A 19,766-nucleotide genomic window follows, 5' to 3' on the forward strand; every position below is an offset into this window, starting at 1 on the left:
ATATGACCGGCAGCTCCTTTGTCTCCATCCGAGAGGTCTTTCGCGAGGCCTCTCCGAGCTGCCGGTCTTCTACCAGGACCTCCTCCGGACCTGGAAACTGTTTTCAGTGACCAGGTCCGTGGCGGCCACCGTGGGGGCAGATCTCCTCGCGGAGCCCCTGCTATACAACCCCCAGCTTCGTGTGCAGGTGGTGGAGTCCCCCATGGTGCGCCAGAGGTTGGTCCTAGCAGAAGTCACCAAAGTCAGAGACCTCCTGGACTACGACCGGGGAGACTGGCTGGATCCCCTGACGCTCGCTCAGCGCATGGGGCTCTCCAGACCTCGTACTCCCCGGCACGTACTTCAGGAGGTGAGGGCCGCTTTGCCTCCCGCTGCTCGGGACTATCTCGACCGGGTCCTGCAAGAGGGCATGCCCCGCCCACCCTCCACTCCGAGCCCTCCAGACTCTTTCATCGGGCCCCTGCCCCGTGGACCCAACCAGCCCCCTCCCCGTCCATTCGCGATGAGCCGGCTGCACCATCTACAGCCGGTTCCGTTCTGGACCGCGCCAAGGAAACATCTATACACGCTCGTGCTCCATGTTCTTCATGTCCTCACCCTCGCGTCCCACCCTGATACGAAGTGGCGGGACCTTCTGCCACCTCTGGAGGGTGAGGAGCCCCGGTGGGCCAGCCTTTATTCTGCTCTGATCCCGAAGCCCACCGGGGACATCAGTTGGCGGCTCCTTCACGGAGCTGTGAGCACGGGCGTGTACTTGGCGCGGTTTACCCCTATCCCAGACACCTGCCCCTTTTGCGGCGTGAGGGAGACCCTGGTGCATGTTTACCTGGAGTGCGCCAGGCTGCAGCCCCTATTCCGGCTCCTCAGGGATATTTTGTTACGATTTTGGTTGCACTTTTCCCCTCACCTTTTTATTTATGCATTCCCTATCCGTCGCCCCACAAAGTCACGAGACCTCCTAGTCAACCTCCTCCTGGCCCTAGCAAAACTGGCCATCTATAAAACCAGGGAGAGGAGGTTGGCCGATGGAGTCTCCTGTGACTGTGGGGCCTATTTCCGGTCCTCCGTTCATCCACGTATCCGGGCAGAGTTCCTCTGGGCGGCGTCCACTGGCTCCCTTGACACCTTCGAGGAGCAGTGGGCGCTGTCCGGGGTTCTCTGCTCGGTGTCCCCGTCAGGTTCCCTTCTTTTGACCCTTTGACCTCACTCCTGTCCCTGTTCTTTTATTAGTTGTCCCCCGTAACTTTTTGGTTTCCAGGCCCTGTGGACCCCCCCTTAGGCTGTGGGGGATCCTTTAGCAGTGGGTGGGCTTTGCCTGCCCACATCCTGGATCCCAATAGGACCAGACTCCTGTACCCCACTGGTCTGGGTCTGTCACAACCCCTTCTTGTCTTGTTCTCACAGAGTCACAGGAGGTTTAAGGCCAGAAGGGACCACCTGCTATTCCAGCCCTGAGTCCCCAGCACAGTGCAGAGGGTGCACTTCAACCCAGCCTGCTGCTCCAGCCTTACCCTCCACACACACCCAGCTCTACTGATGCCCCACAGTCCTGATGTGCAGCCCCCTGCCCCTGCCTCCATTCCAGTCCTGAGTCCCTTTTGGGCAGAAGCTGTCAGTTACATGCAGGATCTTTCCTGACGCTGCAGCCGTGTAATCCATACCTCACTGCTCGCCTTGCTGAGTTTTGTTCCACAATGTCAGTGTTCATCGGAGGAGGGTGGAAGACGTACACAGATTCCTGTATTTCCTGTCCCTGCTTGAAAGTGACCCAGACGTAGGGTGACCAGACAGCAAATGTTAAAAATTGGGACGGGGGTGGGGTGGGGGGAATAGCAGCCTATATAAGAAAAAGACCCCAAAATCGGGACTGTCCCTATAAAATCGGGACATCTGGTCACCCTATCCAGACTGTTTTCCCCCCACTCTCAACAGCTCCCCTCTGGTTTGTTTTAACAGTATGTTGAGTTTCGGAAGCACATGGATGCTGACAACATCATCAACTGGCACCCCCCGGAGGTGAGTTCCCATTTGCCCTCTCCCTCCTGTCCTTGGGGATGGATTTCCACACCTGTTCTGGGTGCGGCCCGCGAACAGCTGTGCTTAGTGGAGGGACTCTAAGGCCTGTGTCTTTTCTGTGCAGGTGATTCAGAAGTACATGTCTGGGGGGATGTGTGGGTATGACCGGGATGGCTGCCCCATCTGGTACGAGATCATTGGGCCCCTCGACGCCAAAGGCATCCTCTTGTCAGCCTCCAAACAAGATCTGCTCAAAAACAAGTACCGTGACTGCGAGATGCTGCTGCAGGAGTGTGACAAGCAGACCCAGAAGGTGAGACCTCGCTGCCTCCATGAGTCATTGTCATCTGGGCCTGGAGAGCCCAGGGCAGGGAAGGAGCCTGTAGCAGTGGCCAGGGACTTTCTGTCTTGAGGTCTAGGGTCCTAAGCCGGAGCAGGGCACAGGAGAAACCAGCATTCAGACTTGGCTAGGATCCTAGTAACTGAAATACATTACAGGCTCTCTGTACCAAGACCACTTTGCCCACCACTGAAATGCAGCCACTTCTGGGATGGAAGAGAGCAGCTCTTTAACAGCACACAGCAACACTGCAAAACATCTCAGAGCAGGTAGTGAAGAAGAAAACTGTGTCCAGTTGAAACAGTGGGTGGAATTCAGGGAGGCAGAATGTACATTATCTGCCTGTGTTAGAATATGCTCAGAGCCCAGCACTGTTGGAACAGCTTTGGAATTTTAGATGGCCGCCTGAAGGATAGGATCTCCTGCAGTGCCCCGTCACCACGCTGGAGCACTGGGGCCTGTGCTGGGACAGGAGAGCATCCCCTACTGAGCCACATACACCACTCTTCCAGGATGACAGCCCAAGGGGTCATGCAGGAAGGCACTATGCCGCAGGGCCCAAGCAGGAAGCGAATAGGAGAAAGCCCATCACATAGTAAAACAGAGTTTTGATTGAAGATGGCTGTGTTTCCCTGGGACGTTACCCTGCAGATGGTTGGAATGGTGTCTGTCTGAATCCTCTTGCTCTGTTCTCTTGCAGCTGGGGAAGAGAGTTGAGATGGTCATGATGATCTATGACTGCGAGGGGCTGGGCCTGAAGCATCTCTGGAAGCCAGCCGTGGAGGCGTATGGAGAGGTGAGGAGGTAGGGGTCAGGGGAGAGGGTCTCTGTTTACATGTTGCTTATTCTCCATCCTGCAGAATGGTCTGGTGCATGGGTTTCTCAGATCATATGCTTTCCCCACAAGTCCACTTCATGGTGATTTAAGGATTAGTCCTCAGGTCTATGACGGAGGCAAATAGATCTTCCCCTGTTTGTTTGTTAACGAGTGTCTACAGGCTAAAATATGTGGTTGGTGGTTCCTTTCCCGGGAAGGAATCCAACTGGACTTTCATAGATTACACTGGCATTGGCCAGACCCAGTATTCTTCTCTTATTGAGGATGTGACAGGATCACAGATACCTCAGTAGATGTTTGCGCTGAGGGCCTCGCTTTTGGTTATCGGGTTAACTAGCCCAGCTGACAAAGGACATAGCTGCACTGCAGTCAGGAGGTGCGATTGCAGCATGTGCAGACGTAGCTTTGATTTAGCTCGAGTAGCAATAAGTGAAGCTGGCAGCTGCTCCAGTATGTACCCGGGGACCTGGGCAAACTAGCTTTGATCTAGGTAGATCAAAGCTAGCTTGGGTATGCTATATATTCAGCAATTACATCTCCTGATTACATCTTGGATAAGTGTCTGAATTGGAAGGTTGAGCTAGATAGTTTTAGAAGGGCTTCCTGGATGCGTTCAGTGGAGTGTTTGATGTCTTACCTTGGCTCTCCGATCTTCTAGATTTGAGGTGCTGAAGGCTGACTTTGGTTGCTTCTCTTGTTCGTACAAAATCCATGGAGTTTGGGTAGTTTTCCAGTGTTGCCAACTCTCAGAGTTTTATTGTGTGTCTTGTAGTCTTTGGTGTTTTTTCTTAAAGCCCCAGTTCCTGGAGTCATGGGAATATGTGAGAATCTCAGCTCTCATTTACCAAAATAATGGTTTCTGGCCCTTATGGCAGTGGAAAAAAACCTCAAAAACGTGATCCCTAAAGGCTCAAAGAAACCCAGAAAGCAAATACAAATAATTCCAAGTTATTTTTTAAAATCTCATGAATTTCAAGCCAATCTCATGATTTTGGGAGATCTCACTCATGACTTGCCAACCATTTGGGGTTGGCCATGCTGATGGTGCCTTCCAGCGTAGCTGGTTTGGAATGATTCTGGTTTATCCTTCAATACTGGCCAATCCCCAACCATTTGAAAAATCATGTCAGGGCCCCAAAAATCATGAGATTGCTGTAGAAATCATGAGATATGCGTTCCCCTATGGTTGTGGGGTTCTAATAAGCATGGAAAGGCTTTAACAGTGTTATTCTTTCGGGGTCAAATTCCACACCATGCAGAGGGCTATTGCTCAGGGCCTGGGCACTGCAGGAGTCTCGCTTCAGCCCTACGGGTGTTAAAGCCCTCTGCCCAGGGGTGAATTTCCTCCTCTCTGCAGATGTCATAGGGTGACCCCACCTAGGGCACCTTTCACAGGCAGGTTGCGACACAACAGGCATGCCTAGCCTCAGTTTCCCTTTTAGTCTAGCCCTGAAAGGATTATCATCTCTCAGTGTGCACTACTGAGCCCACCTTTGAGTATAGCTTGCTCACATACACCAGTGCAGTAGTTCCCCTAAAGCAATTCTCCAATGTGCACAGTAAATATAAAGGTACCGTGGCTTCTCCATTCCCCACTCCAGGGGAATCACCTCCACCCACCCACTCCATAGCAGCACATTGTTCCCAGTTCCTTTCACCCCTGATGCAAGTCCCCACTCTCCAGGCCATCCACTTGAGAGTGGCCAGTCTCCACAGCCCACATCAGGTGTCCTCAAGAGAGCTCCCCAGTGTCCCACTCCCCAGGCCTCCCTGCCAGGGGGATCCACCCTCCCTCTTGAGCCTGGGCTCAACTTCCCCAGATAAGCTGGATCTTCCCCATTTGCCAAGGAGCCACTGCCTGAGCCTTAAACTCCTCAGGGTTCCCAAGCTTTGGTCAGTTCTCGCTAGCAGTGCTGTTCCACACAGCTCTCTCTACCTGCTGCATCCCCGCCAGCTGGCCGATTCTCCCAGTCTCCTCCCCTCTAGGGCCCAGGTGCCCTCTCTTAAGCCCAGCTGGGGACGGGGAGGGGTCAACTGGCCAGTCACAGGTGCACTGGCCTCTTTTCTCCCCCTGTTTCCCCATGACAGCAGAGCTAGTGGGTGTATGTTTTAATGCCCTTTTGTGGATCTGAATTTGGGGGCTCCCTGACAGCCTGTCCTAGACTGATCCCTCTTTCCTGAGGAACTTGGATTTGAATTCCTTGCCAGTCCTTTTTTTGTACTTATGACTGGCCTTTGCTCTTTGATTTCTGTTCCTCTCTGTTTCTGGGGTGGGGGAGGGGGGTGGAGATTCAGATTGGGGGACAAGAGGGTCACTGGGATTTAAAGCAACCAGAACACCTTTCCTTTGGTGCAGAAGCCTGGAGGGGGAGGAAGAGACAGGGAAGGGCTGTCTCCTGTCTGAAATCATTGCAAGCTTTGTGCAGGTGTCTGATGTGGATCTGGTTCCGTCTCCTCCCGCACAGCTGTTTGCTACTACAGCCCAGGGCTGGCTGGTGGAGGCTGAGGCAAGGTCAGGGGTTGGCTGAGGGCAGGGAGAGCTTGGGATAGGTTTCTGTCTCCCTGACTGACAAGCTCCTTTGGATTCACAGCTTCTGTCCATGTTTGAGGAGAACTATCCCGAGACCCTGAAGCGCCTGTTTGTAATTAAAGGTGGGTTTAACTGCAATGCAGGACAAGGCTTGTATGCTTCCCCTCCCCGCCCAACTGTGCAGTTGCATGCACATGCACACATACACGCATGCACATGCATGCATATACATGTGTGAGCTGGGACAGCAGACTTGCATTTGGAGGAGATGCTGCATGCACATCTCTGCCCCCTGGGGACAGAAACACAGAACACCCAGTCTGGAAGGTGCTCTGTGCAGACCCTCTACCTTTGCCACCTGGGGTACAGTGCTAGTATCCAGCTGGGGAAGCATGGTTGTTTGTGCCATGGCCCAGTAGGAGACACCACAGTCAGCCCAGGAGATGCACAATTTTGTTGGCCATGTTGTATGTTCTCCCATCTCTATCACATTGGCACAGCACTGGCGCTGCATGGCAGGGATCGGTGAGAGACATGAGGAAGGCATTGCAGATCCTTGGCAGGGGGTGGCGCAGGAGGTGGAAGGCCAAGGTGAGAGGATGGTATGAAGGATTTCTTGCCCATGATGCTTTGTTCTCTCTGTACCATCCTTGCAGCTCCCAAGCTCTTCCCTGTGGCCTACAACCTCATCAAGCACTTCCTGAGCGAAGATACCCGTAAGAAGATTGTCGTTCTGGGAGGTGAGTTTGACCCTGCCCTCTATCCCTGCCTTGCACCTCCTCTCCCAGCCTAGCCCATGGGCCCCCAGTGACCAGGCCCCCAGTCCCAGATCCCCTTTTCTAAGGGGAATTTGCTGCCCAGCCTGAGTCTAACCCCCTCTGCTCAGTGCAGGGACATCACCAGACTGCTGCTTCCTGTTGCCTAGTTGATGCCCCAGTCCCACCATTCACAGAGAGTTGTTACATTTGGGCACGGAGGGTCTCGTGATGATCACAGTGCTGGGCAGGATAAATGAACCCATTCAAAGCATCTTCGTACATCTCACTGGCTCAGCAGGGCTGGGTCTGATCAGCAGCTGGATGGGAGACCTCCCAGGAAGACTGAGGCGGGTGTGAGTGATGCGGTGGCAGTGCTGCTGCCAATGCCCCTGCGTGGCACTAGGGGGCAGCGCGCTGCTGGAGGGCCATATTTCAGAAGAAATGTAAAACGGAGCTGGGGTGTTTAACTGCCTGTGGGTCTCTTTGTAAATCGATCCACCCTCTTGGCCAAGTTTCAGGGCTACACCTTGTCTCTCTAAATCTCCCCCACCCTCCCTTCACTGCCTGTCCTACAGGACTGCCTAGTGGTGCTGTGAATGATTGTAAACAGCTGTCACCTGTGGTCCTCCCCAAAGGCTGGTGCAGTGATGTACATAGTCTGTAAAGCCCTTGGAATTAGAGCTGTCAAGCGATAAAAAACATTAATCACGATTAATCATGCTTTTAAATGATAATAGAATACCATTTATTTAAATATTTTTGGATGTTTTCCACATTTTCAAATATATTGATTTCAGTTACAACACAGAATACAAAGTGTACAGTGCTCACTTTATATTTATTTTTATTACAAATATTTGCACTGTAAAAAACAAAAGAAATAGTATTTTTCAATTCACCTAATATAAGCACTGTAGTGCAATCTCTTTATCATGAAAGTTGAACTTACAAATGTAGAATTATGTACAAAAAATAACTGCATTCAAAAGCAAAACAATGTAAAACTTTAGAGCCTACAAGTCCAATCAGTCCTACTTCTTGTTTGTCTGAGCGATTGGCTGAACAAGTTTGTTTACATTTGCAGGAGATAATGCTGCCCGCTTCTTGTTTACAATGTCACCTGAAAGTGAGAACAGGCTTTTGTAGCCGGCATCACAAGATATTTACGTGCCAGATACACTAAAGATGCATATTCTCTTCATGCTTCAACGACCACATGCGTCCATGCTGATGACGGGTTCTGCTCGATAATGATTCAAAGTAGTGCAGACTGACACATGTTCATTTTCATCATCTGAGTCAGATGCCACAAGCAGAAAGTTGATTTTCTTTTTTGGTGGTTCGGGTTCTGTATTTTCCACATCTGAGTGTTGCTCTTTTAAGACTTCTGAAAGCACGCTCCACACCTTATCCCGCTCAGATTTTGGAAGGCACTTCAGATTCTTAAACCTTGGATTGCATGCTGTAGCTATCTTTAGAAATCTCACATTGGTCCCTTCTTTGCGTTTTGTCAAATCTGCAGCAGAAGTGTTCTTAAAATGAACAACATGTGCTGGGTCATCATCTGAGACTGCTATAGCATGAAATATATGGCAAAATGCGGGTAAAACACAGAGCAGGAGACATACAATTCTCCCCCAAGGAGTTCAGTCACAAATGTAATTAACACATTATTTTTTTTAATGGGCGTCATGAGCATGGAAGCATGTCCTCTGGAATGGTGGCCGGAGCATGAAGGGGCATACGAATGTTTAGCATATCTGGCACGTAAATACCTTGCAACACCACCTACAAAAGGGCCATGCGAATGCCTGTTCTCACTTTCAGGTGACATTGTAAATAAGAAGCGGGCAGCATTCTCTCTTGTAAATGGAAACAAACTTGTTTGTCTTAGGGCTGGTCTACACTTGGGGGAGAGGGAGGGGCTGTCGATGTAAGATATGCATCCTATTATATATATATATATAAGTATCCTATTCGACTTACCCCGCTGTGAGGACGGTGGCAAATCGACCGCCGCAGCTCCCCCATCGATGCTGCTTACTCCTCCTGACAAGGTGGAGTACGCACGTCAATTCAGGGATCGATTTCTACCCGCCGATCCAGGCGGGTAGTGAAGACGTGCCCTTAGCAATTGGCTTCACAAGAAGTAGGACTGAGTGGACTTGTAGTTTCTAAAGTTTTACACTGTTTTTTTTTTTTTGAGTGCAGTTATGTAACAAAAAAAATCTACACTTGTAAATTGCACTTTCACAATAAAGAGATTGCACTACAGTACTTGTCTGAGGTGAATACTATTTCTTTTATCATTTTTACAGTGCAAATATTTGTAATAAAAAATATAAAGTGAGCACTGTACACTTCGAATTCTGTGTTGTAATTGAAATCAATATATTTGAAAATGTAGAAAAACATCCAAAATATTTAATAAATTTCAATTGGTATTCTATTTAACAGTGCAATTAAAACTGCAATTAATCGCAATTATTTTTTTAATCCCCATTCACTCTTTTGCATTAATCGCATGAGTTAACTGTGATTAATTGACAGCCCTACTTGGAACCCTTGTGTTAAAAGGATTAAAGAAATGTCAGATCATTAATCCATTGCTATTAAAGGGAAACAGTCAGGTGAGCCAGGGGCACCTTAATATTGTGACCGGTGTATTTCCTTCTCCACTTCTTGGCTTTCTTCTTGAAACAAAACCCAGTGTCAAGTATCAGGGGGTAGCCGTGTTAGTCTGTATCTACAAAAACAACAAGGAGTCTGGTGGCACCTTAAAGACTAACAGATTTATTTGGGCATAAGCTTTCGTGAGTAAAAACCTCACTTCTTCGGATGCCAGTGTGACAGCTCCCCCTGCTGGCTCTGTGCTGCCACTAACAAACCCTGTTGCCAGGCTGGCAGTGCTGACGCCACTGGTGATGCCATGGAAGCAAAAAGCCATCATTCAGTTGAGCCCTATATGCATCAGTGGAGGGAAGGAGGTGGCAACCCAAACTCAGCGCATTTCCTGTTGTGACACTGGCTTGAGAGCCACGGGAAGTGGAGTCTACAGCTGTGGCCAATGCACCTCGAGCTTCACTCTTTATTATTTAATAATAACCACCAGGGTCCCGGCCCAGAGCTTACAGTCTGAACAGCCAAGCCAAACCCAAGGGGGGTGTTCTCAGCCCTATTTCATGGTGGAGGGGAGGGGTGCACTGAGAGCCAGAGAAACTCAGTGACTTGCCCAAGAGCTGGGAATTGAAGCCAGCTCTCTTGAGTCCCACTCTAGCGCCTTCCCCCCAAGAGCTCACTGCCTCTCTCCTCTGAGCTGAGGGCGTAGCCCCTCCAGTGGGAGCCAGGTGGTCACTCTACATGGCCCATTCAGTCATTGGCCTGTCTGCTAAGGCTCCCCCCGAGGGAGCCAGTGAGGAGATGGGTGCTGTTCTCTAAACTGGCAGGCTGGGTTAGGCAGAGGTCCAGGCTGTCGCAGCGGGCCAGAGCCAGGTGCTGTTGGGATAACACCATCCTATGCTAATAAGGCATTTTGGCCAGTGCCTCTGATCCCTCCCCATTGTCACAGGACTATATGCACACCTGTGTCATGCGGGGCTGGGCTAACAGGCGCCAGCTTGCTCCAGCCATTGGCCATGGGGATGGTGTTCGATCCCTGCTAGCCCAGGCTGGCTTTGGACCTCAGCTGTAATGTGATGACACAAGGCGGAGAGTGGAGCCAAACATTCGGGCCTGGCCTATTCTGGAGCAGGGACAAGCTCAGCAGCCATCACTGTCCTGGCCTTTAGTGCTGTGTGTTCTGAGCACTGGAGATCGCTGCCAGGGACTCACCCTTTGGCTCCTAACTCATGTGCTCTGTGCTGAGCTCCCTGCACTTCTTAGCTCAGCTGGCCAGACACGGTCAAACTACAAGGCTGACCTTGGTTCCATTTCCCTTGGTTAACTCAGCTCCCTGGCAGGATCCCTGTGGAGCAGAGAGCGTTACTTGTCTCCACCCCTCCTCTCCTTGTCTCGGCTAAGGTGGGGGACCGGCTAATGAGTGGGTCTGCTATGCGCCAAGCCAGTCTCCACCATGCCAGAAACTGCGCCACCCCAGCTCCATGGCACCACCACTCCCAGTGCTCACATGCTGGGATGGAAAGACATAGGGAGGGACTGGAAGCGCTAACAGATCTTTTCCACACCTCACCTCTCTGGTTCTGTTCCCCCACCCCAAGGAGCTCAGCGTGCTGTAGGTACCTGTGTTCCCTTCCGCCCTGTGATCCCAGCAGAGCAGAGGGTCCCCCTGCCCCCCACTTCAGCTCTCTAGCCAGAGGGCAGCTCCTGCAGATGTAACCTCGCTGCTCCTCTCTCTTCTGCCAGCAAACTGGAAGGAGGTCTTGCAGAAGTACATCGCCCCCGAGGAGATCCCTGTGGTGTATGGGGGAACCCTCCGGGACCCAGATGGGAACCCCAAGTGTGTGACCAAGGTACAGTGACCCCATCCTGAACACCAGCATCCCCCCACTTCCATGCTGGGGTGTCAGCCACCGCTCTTCCAGTCTCAGCCCAGCTCTGCTAGTGCAGCCACCAGCTGGGGAGCCCAGTGGGAGACATGGCAGGGGAGAGGCCTCTGGACTCCAATGCAGGAGTCCTCTCAGTCATCTTGTGTCTGTGATCCCAGGGTAGGAGCGATGTCGGGGAGTGATGCCCTCGTGGCTCAGGGCCTGGTTCTCTCTCAATCCAGATTAACTACGGCGGTGACATCCCCAAGAAGTACTACGTGCGGGACCAGCTGAAGCAGCAGTATGAGCACTTAGTGGTAGTGAGCCGGGGCTCCTCCCACCAGGTGGAGTATGAGATCCTCTTCCCAGGCTGCGTCCTCAGGTAGGGAGAGCTGGTGCAGAGCTGTCCCCGGGGCTACCAGCTACACATGGGCCCCATCTGGGGTGAGCAGATAACAGGGGCTGCATGAGGGTGAATGGAGGGAGGGGGGCAGTGCCAAGACATGGGTCACCCCAGCCATTTGGGGGCAGGGGGTTACTGAGGCCACCTGGGCAAGCCCACCTACTCAAATGGAGGTGGGGTAGGAAGGTACCAAGGCTTGGGTCAGACGAGCTAACTAAGGTTAATGAGTTCTAGGTCATATCAACTACCCAGGCATGACACTGAAGTCAGGGTGAGCCCACTGTATGTGTGTGGGGGTAGTTACTGAGGCATGGGTTAGTCCCACTGTATTAGGGGAGGATGGATGGCAACATCTGGGTCAGTTCCTCAGGCTGCGGGATGGTACCAAGGTCTAGGCCAGCCTCATTCTATTGGGGTGGGGTGGTTATGAGGGGAAGGGGTCATGGGAGCCCCCTGTGTCTAAGGCCTGCGTCCCGCCAGGTGGCAGTTCATGTCCGAGGGGGCCGACGTGGGCTTTGGGGTCTATGTGAAGACTAGAATCGGGGAGCGGCAGCGAGCTGGCGAGATGACGGAGGTGCTTCCAAACCAACGCTACAATGCCCACCTGGTGCCCGAGGATGGCTCCCTCACCTGTCCAATGGCTGGCGTCTGTAAGTGGCTCCCTCTCCCGTGCCGCGGGGAACTTCCCCATCTGTTGGCTGAATCTGCTGGGGGAGGAGTTGGGGCTTAAAGGGCACCATCTCTCTCAGCATCTATGGAAAGAAAATACAGAGAATTCCCCAGGTAATTGAGACGCTAATTTCATGGCCAGTCTCGGAGCTTCCCTCCAGCTGCAAGTTAATCTGCCAGCTGGAAAAGCCTCCCTGAGCACAAGTTTCTGCCCTGTCAATACCCAGGGCCTGTTCTGGCCCAAGGCATCACAGACACCACTTCATGTGGGCTGGGGAATGGCTGGATGACGTGGCAAAAATGAAGCTGGCTAGTTAAGCCTGAATAACTCATTAGTCTGCCTGATCTTACCCATGTAACAGAATCAGCCAGTTCAGCCAAAAACCCATTCAGGTGATAAGTAGCCTTTGCTGGGATTACTTTGTAAACTAGCACCTCAGCAGGATTTCCAGGAGGAGTTTTCTGGGCTCTCCCTGGGAACCCATTCTGCTGAATTAAATGCAAAGAAGGAGCAGTCAGACTCCTGCAAAGTTGTATCTAATCTCTTTATATAGAACTATTTCATACATGGCCCTTTAAATAAGAACATAAGAATGGCCATACTGGATCAGACCAAAGGTCCATCTAGCCAGGTATCCTGTTTTCCGACACTGGCCAATGCCAGGTGCCCCAGAGGGAATGAACAGAACAGGTTATCATCAAGTGATCCATCCCGTCGTCCATTCCCAGCTTCTGGCAAACACAGGCTTGGGACACCATCCCTGCCTATCCTGGCTAATAACCATTGATGGACCTATCCTCCATGAATTTATCTACTTATTTTTTGAACCCTGTTATGGTCTTGGCCTTCACAACATCCTCTGGCAAGGAGTTCCACAGGTTGACTGTGTGTTGTATGAAGAAATACTTCCTTTTATTTGTTTTAAACCTGCTGCCTATTAATTTCATTTGGTGACCACTAGTTCATGTGTTATGAGAAGGAATAAATAACAGTTCCTTATTTACTTTTTCCACACCAGTCATGATTTTATTTCCCCCCATGTCATCTCTTTTCCAAGCTGAAAAGTCCCAGTCTTATTAATTGCTCCTCATACGGAAAACATTCCATAACCCTAATAATTTTTGTTGTCCTTTTCTGAACCTTTTCCAATTCCAATATCTCTTTTTTGAGATGGGGCAACTACATCTGCACGCAGTATTCAAGATGTGGGTGTACCATGGTTTTATATAGAGCCAATCTGATATTTTTTGTCTTATTATCTATCCCTTTCTTAATGATTCCCAACATTCTGTTGGCTTTTTTGACTGACGCTGCAGATTGAGTGGATGTTTTCAGAGAACTATCCACAATGACTCCAAAATCTTTCTTGAGTGATAATAGCTAATTTAGATCTCGTCATTTTATATGTATAGTTGGGATTATGTTTTCCAATGTGCACTACTTTGCATTTATCAACATTGGATTTCATCTGCCATTTTGTTGCCATAGTCACCCAGTTTTGAGAGATCCTTTTCGTAGCTCTTTGCAGTCTGCCTGGGATTTAACTATGTTGAGTAGTTTTGTATCACCTGCAAATTTTGCCACCTCACTGTTTACCCCTTTTTCCAGATCATTTATGAATATGTTGAATAGGACTGGTCCCAGAATAGACCCTGAGGGGCACCACTATTTACCTTTCTCCATTCTGAAAACTGACCATTTATTCCTACCCTTTTTTCCAATTTTTAACCAGTTACCAATCCATGCGAGGACCTTTCCTCTTATCCCATGACAGCTTACTTTGCTTAAGAGCCTTTGGTGAGGGACCTTGTCAAAGGCTTTCTGAAAATCTAAGTCACTATATCCCCTGGGATCCCCCTTGTCCACAAGCTTGTCAGCCCCCTCAAAGAATTCTTGTGGATTGGTGAGGCAATGATTTCCCTTTACAAAAAACCACATTGACTCTTCCACAACAAATTATGTTCACCTGTGTCTGACTATTCTGTTCTTTACTATAGTTTCAATCAGTTTGCTCGGTACTGAAGTCAGGCTTACAGGACTGTAATTGCCGGGATCACCGCTGGAGCCCTTTTTAAAAATTGGCGTCACATTAGCTATCCTTCAGTCATTTGGTACAGAACCTGATTTAAATGATGGGTTACAGACTACAGTTAGTAGTTCTGCAAGTTCACATTTGAGTTCCTGCCAAATTTTTGGGTGAATACCGTCTGGTTCTGGTGATTTATTACTGTTTAGTTTATCAATTTGTTCCAAAACCTCCTCTAATGACACCTCAATCGGGGACAGTTCCTCAGATCTGTCACCTAAAAAGAATGGCTCAGGTTTGGGAATCTCCCTCACATCCTCAGCCATGAAGACCAATGCAAAGAATTAATTTAGTTTCTCCGCAATGGCCTTGTCGTCCTTGAGTGCTCCTTTAGCATCTTGATTGTCCAGTGGCCCCACTGGTTGTTTAGCAGGCTTCCTGCTTCTGATGTACTTACATTTTATTTTGCTGTTACTTTTTGAGTCTTTGGCTAGCTGTTCTTCAAATTCTTCTTTGGCCTTCCTAATTGTATTTTTACCCTTCATTTGCCAGTGTTTATGCTCCTTTCTATTTTCCTCACTAGGATTTAACTTCCACTTTTCAAAGGATGCCTTTTTGCCTCTCAGTGCTTCTTTTGTTTAGGCACAGTGGCTCTTTTTTGGTTCTCTTACTAAGTTTTTTAATTTGGTGTATGCATTTAAGTTGAGCCTCTATGGTGCTGTCTTTAAAAAGTTACCATGCAGCTTGCAGGGATTTCACTTTTGACGCTGTACCTTTTAACTTCTGTTTAACTAAACTCATTTTTGTGTAGTCCCCCCTCCTGAAAGTAAATGCTACAGTGTTGTCCTGGTATGGTGTTTACCCCCCACAGGGATGTTAAATTCAATTATATTATGGTCACTATTACCAAGCAGTCCAGCTATATTCACCTCTTGGACCAGATCTTGTGCTTCACTTAGGACTAAATCAAGAATTGTCTGTCCTCTAGTGGGTTCCAGGACAAGCTGCTCCAAGAAGCAGTCATTTAAGGCGTCAAGAAACTTTATTTCTGCATTCCGTCCTGAGGTGACATGTATCCAGTCAATATGGAGATAGTTGAAATCCCCCATTATTATTGAGTTTTTAACTTTTATAGCCTTTCTAATCTCCCTGAGCATTTCACAGTCACTATCACCATCCTGGTCAGGTGGTCGGTAATATATACCTACTGATTTATTAATTATTATTATTATTAGAACAAGGAATTACTATCCATGGAGATTCTGTGGTACAGTTTGGTTCATTTAAGATTTTTACTTCATTTGATTCTACGCTTTCTTTCACATATAATGCCACTCACCCACCAGCACGACCTGGTCTGTCCTTCTGGTATATTTTGTACCCTGGTATTACTGTGTCCCATTGATTATCCTCATTCCACCAAGTTTCTGTGATGCCTATTTTATCAATATCCTTATTTAATATGAGGCACTCTGGTTCAGCCATCTTATTATTTAGACTTCTAGCATTTGTATATAAGCACTTTAAAAAGTGTCACTTTTTAGCTGTCTGTCATTACATGATGTAATTGAATGGGAATCTTTTTAATTTGACTGTTTCTCATCAGATCCTACCCATATTTTATCATCTTCCAACCTCTCCTCCTTACTAGGACATAGAGCATCTCCATTAATAGATCCTCCCCTAAGGGATGCCTCCAGACGAACCATGTGCTCCTCCGCGCCTGTCAGCTTTCTCCCAGCCCTTAGTTTAAAAACTGCTCTATGAATATTTAATACCAATAGGGTGTTAATGCAACCTCCCTCTGGGGAGCTGATATCTCCCAGATCTGTATCCTCCAGCCACTAATGGGCAAAATAACTACACACATTCACAGGTCTAGTTCTGTCCAGCTGGGGGCAGTGCCCATGGATCTCTCCTTCGCACTGAGTGTGGAGTAACCTCTCTCCCCTCCTCCCGCAGATGTTCTGCGGTTTGACAACACCTACAGCTACCTCCATGCCAAGAAGGTCAACTACACAGTGGAGGTTCTGCTGCCAGACAAGAAGTCGGAGGAGCAGATCCAGCAACTGGAAGAGACCTTGAATGAGTTGGACCTCAACAATGCCCACCAGTGATGGCTCTTAGAGCCCCCTCATCGTCTGACCCCCACCACCAGCCCCACTCCCAGCTCTCTCTGCACAAGCAAACCTAGGGCTTCTCCCAGACCTACCCAGCCATGGGGAAGTGAAAGTGGAACCATTCTCCAGAGAACCTCTGCTAGTTGCTATTAGAACGTTCAGGCAGCTTCTCTGGAGTGATCTTTCGGGCATTCCCTCACCCTGGGCTGGCCGTGGGGCATGGAGGGGGTGTTTGTAGGCAGGGGCATGGACTCTGTAGAGTGGAAGGTTTCCCATCTCTTCCTTGCAGCTGCCTAGAATGAACATAGCTGAGCGGGGGAGTCAGCGTCTGCATTGGCAGGGTCTGGGATCTAGCACTCTGTGCCCAGGCATGCACCAGTTCAGGCTGCCAATCCAGCCAGCATTTGCCAGGTTAATCTGTCCCTGATCTGAACTCCAGGCTTTAAGCACCTGGGGCTAGGTGGAGGGTTATGGGGTGTTCAGGAGGGAAACCCCTCGTATTATCGTTGGATTTGCCTTCCAGCTGGGCTGAGCTGAAAACAGGGTGGGAAAGGGGCACTTCTTGGCATGTCCCCTATAGCACAATGAGGTGCAACAGCTGAGAGCCCAAGTCTTGGGGTGGTAGCAGCTGGTGTTGGTAGCAGGGCCCTGGCTATCCAGGCCAGCACAGAGCTTTGCAGGAGGGCAGGGTGCCCCTTCTTTCTCACCCCTCTGAAAACCTCCCCAGCACTTGTCTGTGTAATTCACTGCCTTGCTCATTAACATTCACACCTAACAAAGGGCTGGAGCTTCCCTGGGGCCAGTGGATCCAGGCTCCACAGTCCCAGGGGGTACCGCTACCCATAGCGCCGTAGTGAGGCTTGCACTGGGCTCCGTGGCCCAGTGTGCCCTAGAGGGGCAGGGATCTATAAAGACCAATCAGCTACAAGGGAGTGGGGCAACTTGAGAAAGCAAATCACAGTGGGGAGGAGGGGCAGGGCCTGGGGAGTGGGAAGCTCAGACATAGTGGGAGGGGAAGTGGGATGTAAGGGCTTGTTTGGGGCATCTTCCACCTTAACGTCAAAATCAATAATACAGAGCAAATCCCAGAGGCGGCAATATCACCGTTCATGCTCCCCTCCCAGCCCCCAGGGCTTGCCTGAGGCATAAACACGTCACTGCACTTTAAGGAGGACCCAGGCATTCAGAAGGTGGCCTGACCTATCTTCCCCCGCTGGGAAGGAAACTAATGGTTCGCCTCTCCCTTCTGCAGTCCCGGCAGGAAGCCTGGCCCCTGGCAATCATAAAGCCCATCCTGGGGCACCAGGAAGGGAGGTTCCCATGAGACTCATACCCAGCGAGGCTTTCGGGAATCTCATTTTCCAGGTCAGCATCAAGAGACGGTGGGGTGCTCCAGGGCCGCTGAATTCCTGACCACTCAGCTGGCCCAGAGTTACGTGCAATAAGGACGTTGGTTCTGAATGCAGCTGTTGCCCATTTCATTGACTTCCCAACCCTCAGCCTGCAGGACCTGCTCCCCATCCACAGGGGAATGGGAGCGGCACTAGGGGTGGGGTAGGAAAAAGACTGCACAGGGGGGCCAGGAGCAGGTGTACACTGCAGACTGTACACTGCGTTAAGGGTGCAAATGGAGCAAATGGAAATGCCTGAGTCAAAGACATATCAGAAAGCCAGCTCTAGACTGGAACCAAGATGGCTCAAGCAGCCAGAAGCAAGTGGAGGTCTCCCATGCAGTTGCACTGTGTTCTGGAACATAGAGAAACAGCCAGTGCAAATTTTATGTGCAGCAGAGCCCAGAGACAGCAAAGATGGGATACAGTCCCTGTGCACCTCTGATTTTCGAGGACATCTCTAGAACAGCCAAGCACGGTGTCAATATGGGAAAGCACTGACCATAAAGGGGGGGAACCAGTGGATTTCATGAAAGACAAATTCCTCCCAAGTTTTGAAGGAGTCCCAAGGCTGAAGCACTCACTCAGCTGTCTGGAAAAGATATGGTACTTTTTATTCTTTGGATTGTGGACAGTAGAAGAAAATAATAAATAAGTTAATATGTGATGGGTGGGCATTATGAGGCTATGCAGCCTAGACTGTATCACCCCATCTGTGCCTCAGGCTCTGACCATCCTAGGTGGGCCATACTGGGTGATACAGCCCAGCTTGTGTTGGCCCATCAGTGCCTTACCTAGGTTGCACTGGTAATAGGAACTCTAGTCTTAAAGGGGAACCAGGTCTCTTCTTCCAGGGAATGACTAGCTCTGTAGGTTGTGTTTCTTTAGAAGGGATGTTTACAGGACCGTGAGTATAGCATGATTGTTAGCAGGTGGCAAGGCCATCAGGTGGCTGCTGGCTCTGCCGCCTTTACAGAAGCTCCAGGCTGGAAATGTAACAAAATGAGAGTAAATTCACATAGGAAAGGGAAAAGGAGCCTCCATCACAGCCACTAGCTCCCAGCCCACGTGCCCTTTCAATTCCTTGTGTGCCAGGATAAACATCAGAGGTGAGATGGTTTGGAATAACAATGGATAATTATAGGATGGAATAATATATATTTTGTGCTATTTCATGGTGTTCACAGGCTTTATTAGTAAATGGCTGAACAGATCATTGTCTCATCTCTTCTTTTGGGGGTGTGGGGGTTCATAAATGCTCCAGGTGGCCAGACCTCTGTGCTCCTTGCCTTCAGCCCTCGCCATTGTGCTCACACTAGCTGAGAGTCCTTCCCCTCTCCCTGCAGCAAGAGAGCCCCACATTGGTTTAATATCATGGGGCTTTCAGCCAATCTCAGGACTTAGGGGGGCTTGTTATGGATATTCAGGTTTGTCAACAGCCACTGCTGCAGCAACATCTGACTTCCTGCCACACCCAGCATCCCCCCACCATGGCATCTCCTCACCACCATACACCATACACCACCCACCATACAGCCAGTGTCCCCTCACCCACCCACACAGCCAGAGTCCCCTAAACCCCCACAGCAGGGGCGGACAACCTGTGACTCCGGACCCACATGCAACTCTTCAGAAGTTAATATGCAGCTCCTTGTATTGGCACCGACTCCGGAGCTGTAGCTACAGGCGCCAACTTTCCAGCGTACTGAGAGGTGCGCACAACTCAACTAGGGTTACCATACGTCCAGTTTTTCCCGGACATGTCCGGCTTTTCGGCAATCAAACCCCCGTCCAGGGGGAATTGCCAAAAAGCCGAACATGTCCGGGAAAATGCCGGCCGGGCACTTCCCCTCCCGCGGTGGCTCTGCTCCTCCCCGGACTCTTCGACTCTGTTTAAGAGCCGAGCTGCCCGAGCGCTATGGGCTTCAGGCAGCCCCCTTGCCTCCGGACCCCAGCCGCTGGCCGGGCACTTCCCCTCCCGGGCTCCGGCGGCGCAGGGTCCGGAGGCATGGGGGCTGCCCGAAAGCCGGTAGTGCTCGGGCAGCTTGGCTCTTAAACAGAGCCGAAGAGTCAGGGAAGGAGCAGAGCAGCCGCGGGAGGGGAAGTGCCCGACGGCATTTTCCCGGACGTGTTCGGCTTTTTGGCAATTCCCCCCCGACGGAGGTTTGAGTGCCGAAAAGCCGGACATGT

General features: G+C 50.3%; 1 protein-coding gene across 2 annotated transcripts in view; it reads left to right on the forward strand.

The window, feature by feature from the left end:
* Positions 1-18,789, forward strand: part of SEC14L2 (SEC14 like lipid binding 2) — a 50,285-nt gene extending 31,496 nt beyond the window's left edge. Inside the window, exons 4-12 of one of the 2 annotated variants that reach the window (XM_034791205.1) lie at positions 1,957-2,016; positions 2,141-2,329; positions 3,057-3,152; positions 5,786-5,846; positions 6,381-6,464; positions 10,845-10,951; positions 11,209-11,348; positions 11,850-12,019; positions 16,028-18,789. In XM_034791205.1, coding sequence (XP_034647096.1) covers positions 1,957-2,016; positions 2,141-2,329; positions 3,057-3,152; positions 5,786-5,846; positions 6,381-6,464; positions 10,845-10,951; positions 11,209-11,348; positions 11,850-12,019; positions 16,028-16,182 — 1,062 coding nt within the window. In that variant the 3' untranslated portion in view covers positions 16,183-18,789. Of the gene's footprint in view, positions 1-1,956; positions 2,017-2,140; positions 2,330-3,056; positions 3,153-5,785; positions 5,847-6,380; positions 6,465-10,844; positions 10,952-11,208; positions 11,411-11,849; positions 12,020-16,027 lie in introns of those variants that run through there. The other variant, XR_004648267.1, reaches the window with a different exon arrangement.
* Positions 18,790-19,766: the final 977 nt, after the last annotated feature.

The sequence above is a fragment of the Trachemys scripta genome, chromosome 15, assembly GCF_013100865.1.
Source record: "Trachemys scripta elegans isolate TJP31775 chromosome 15, CAS_Tse_1.0, whole genome shotgun sequence".
In the NCBI taxonomy this organism is placed as follows: Eukaryota; Metazoa; Chordata; order Testudines; family Emydidae; genus Trachemys; species Trachemys scripta.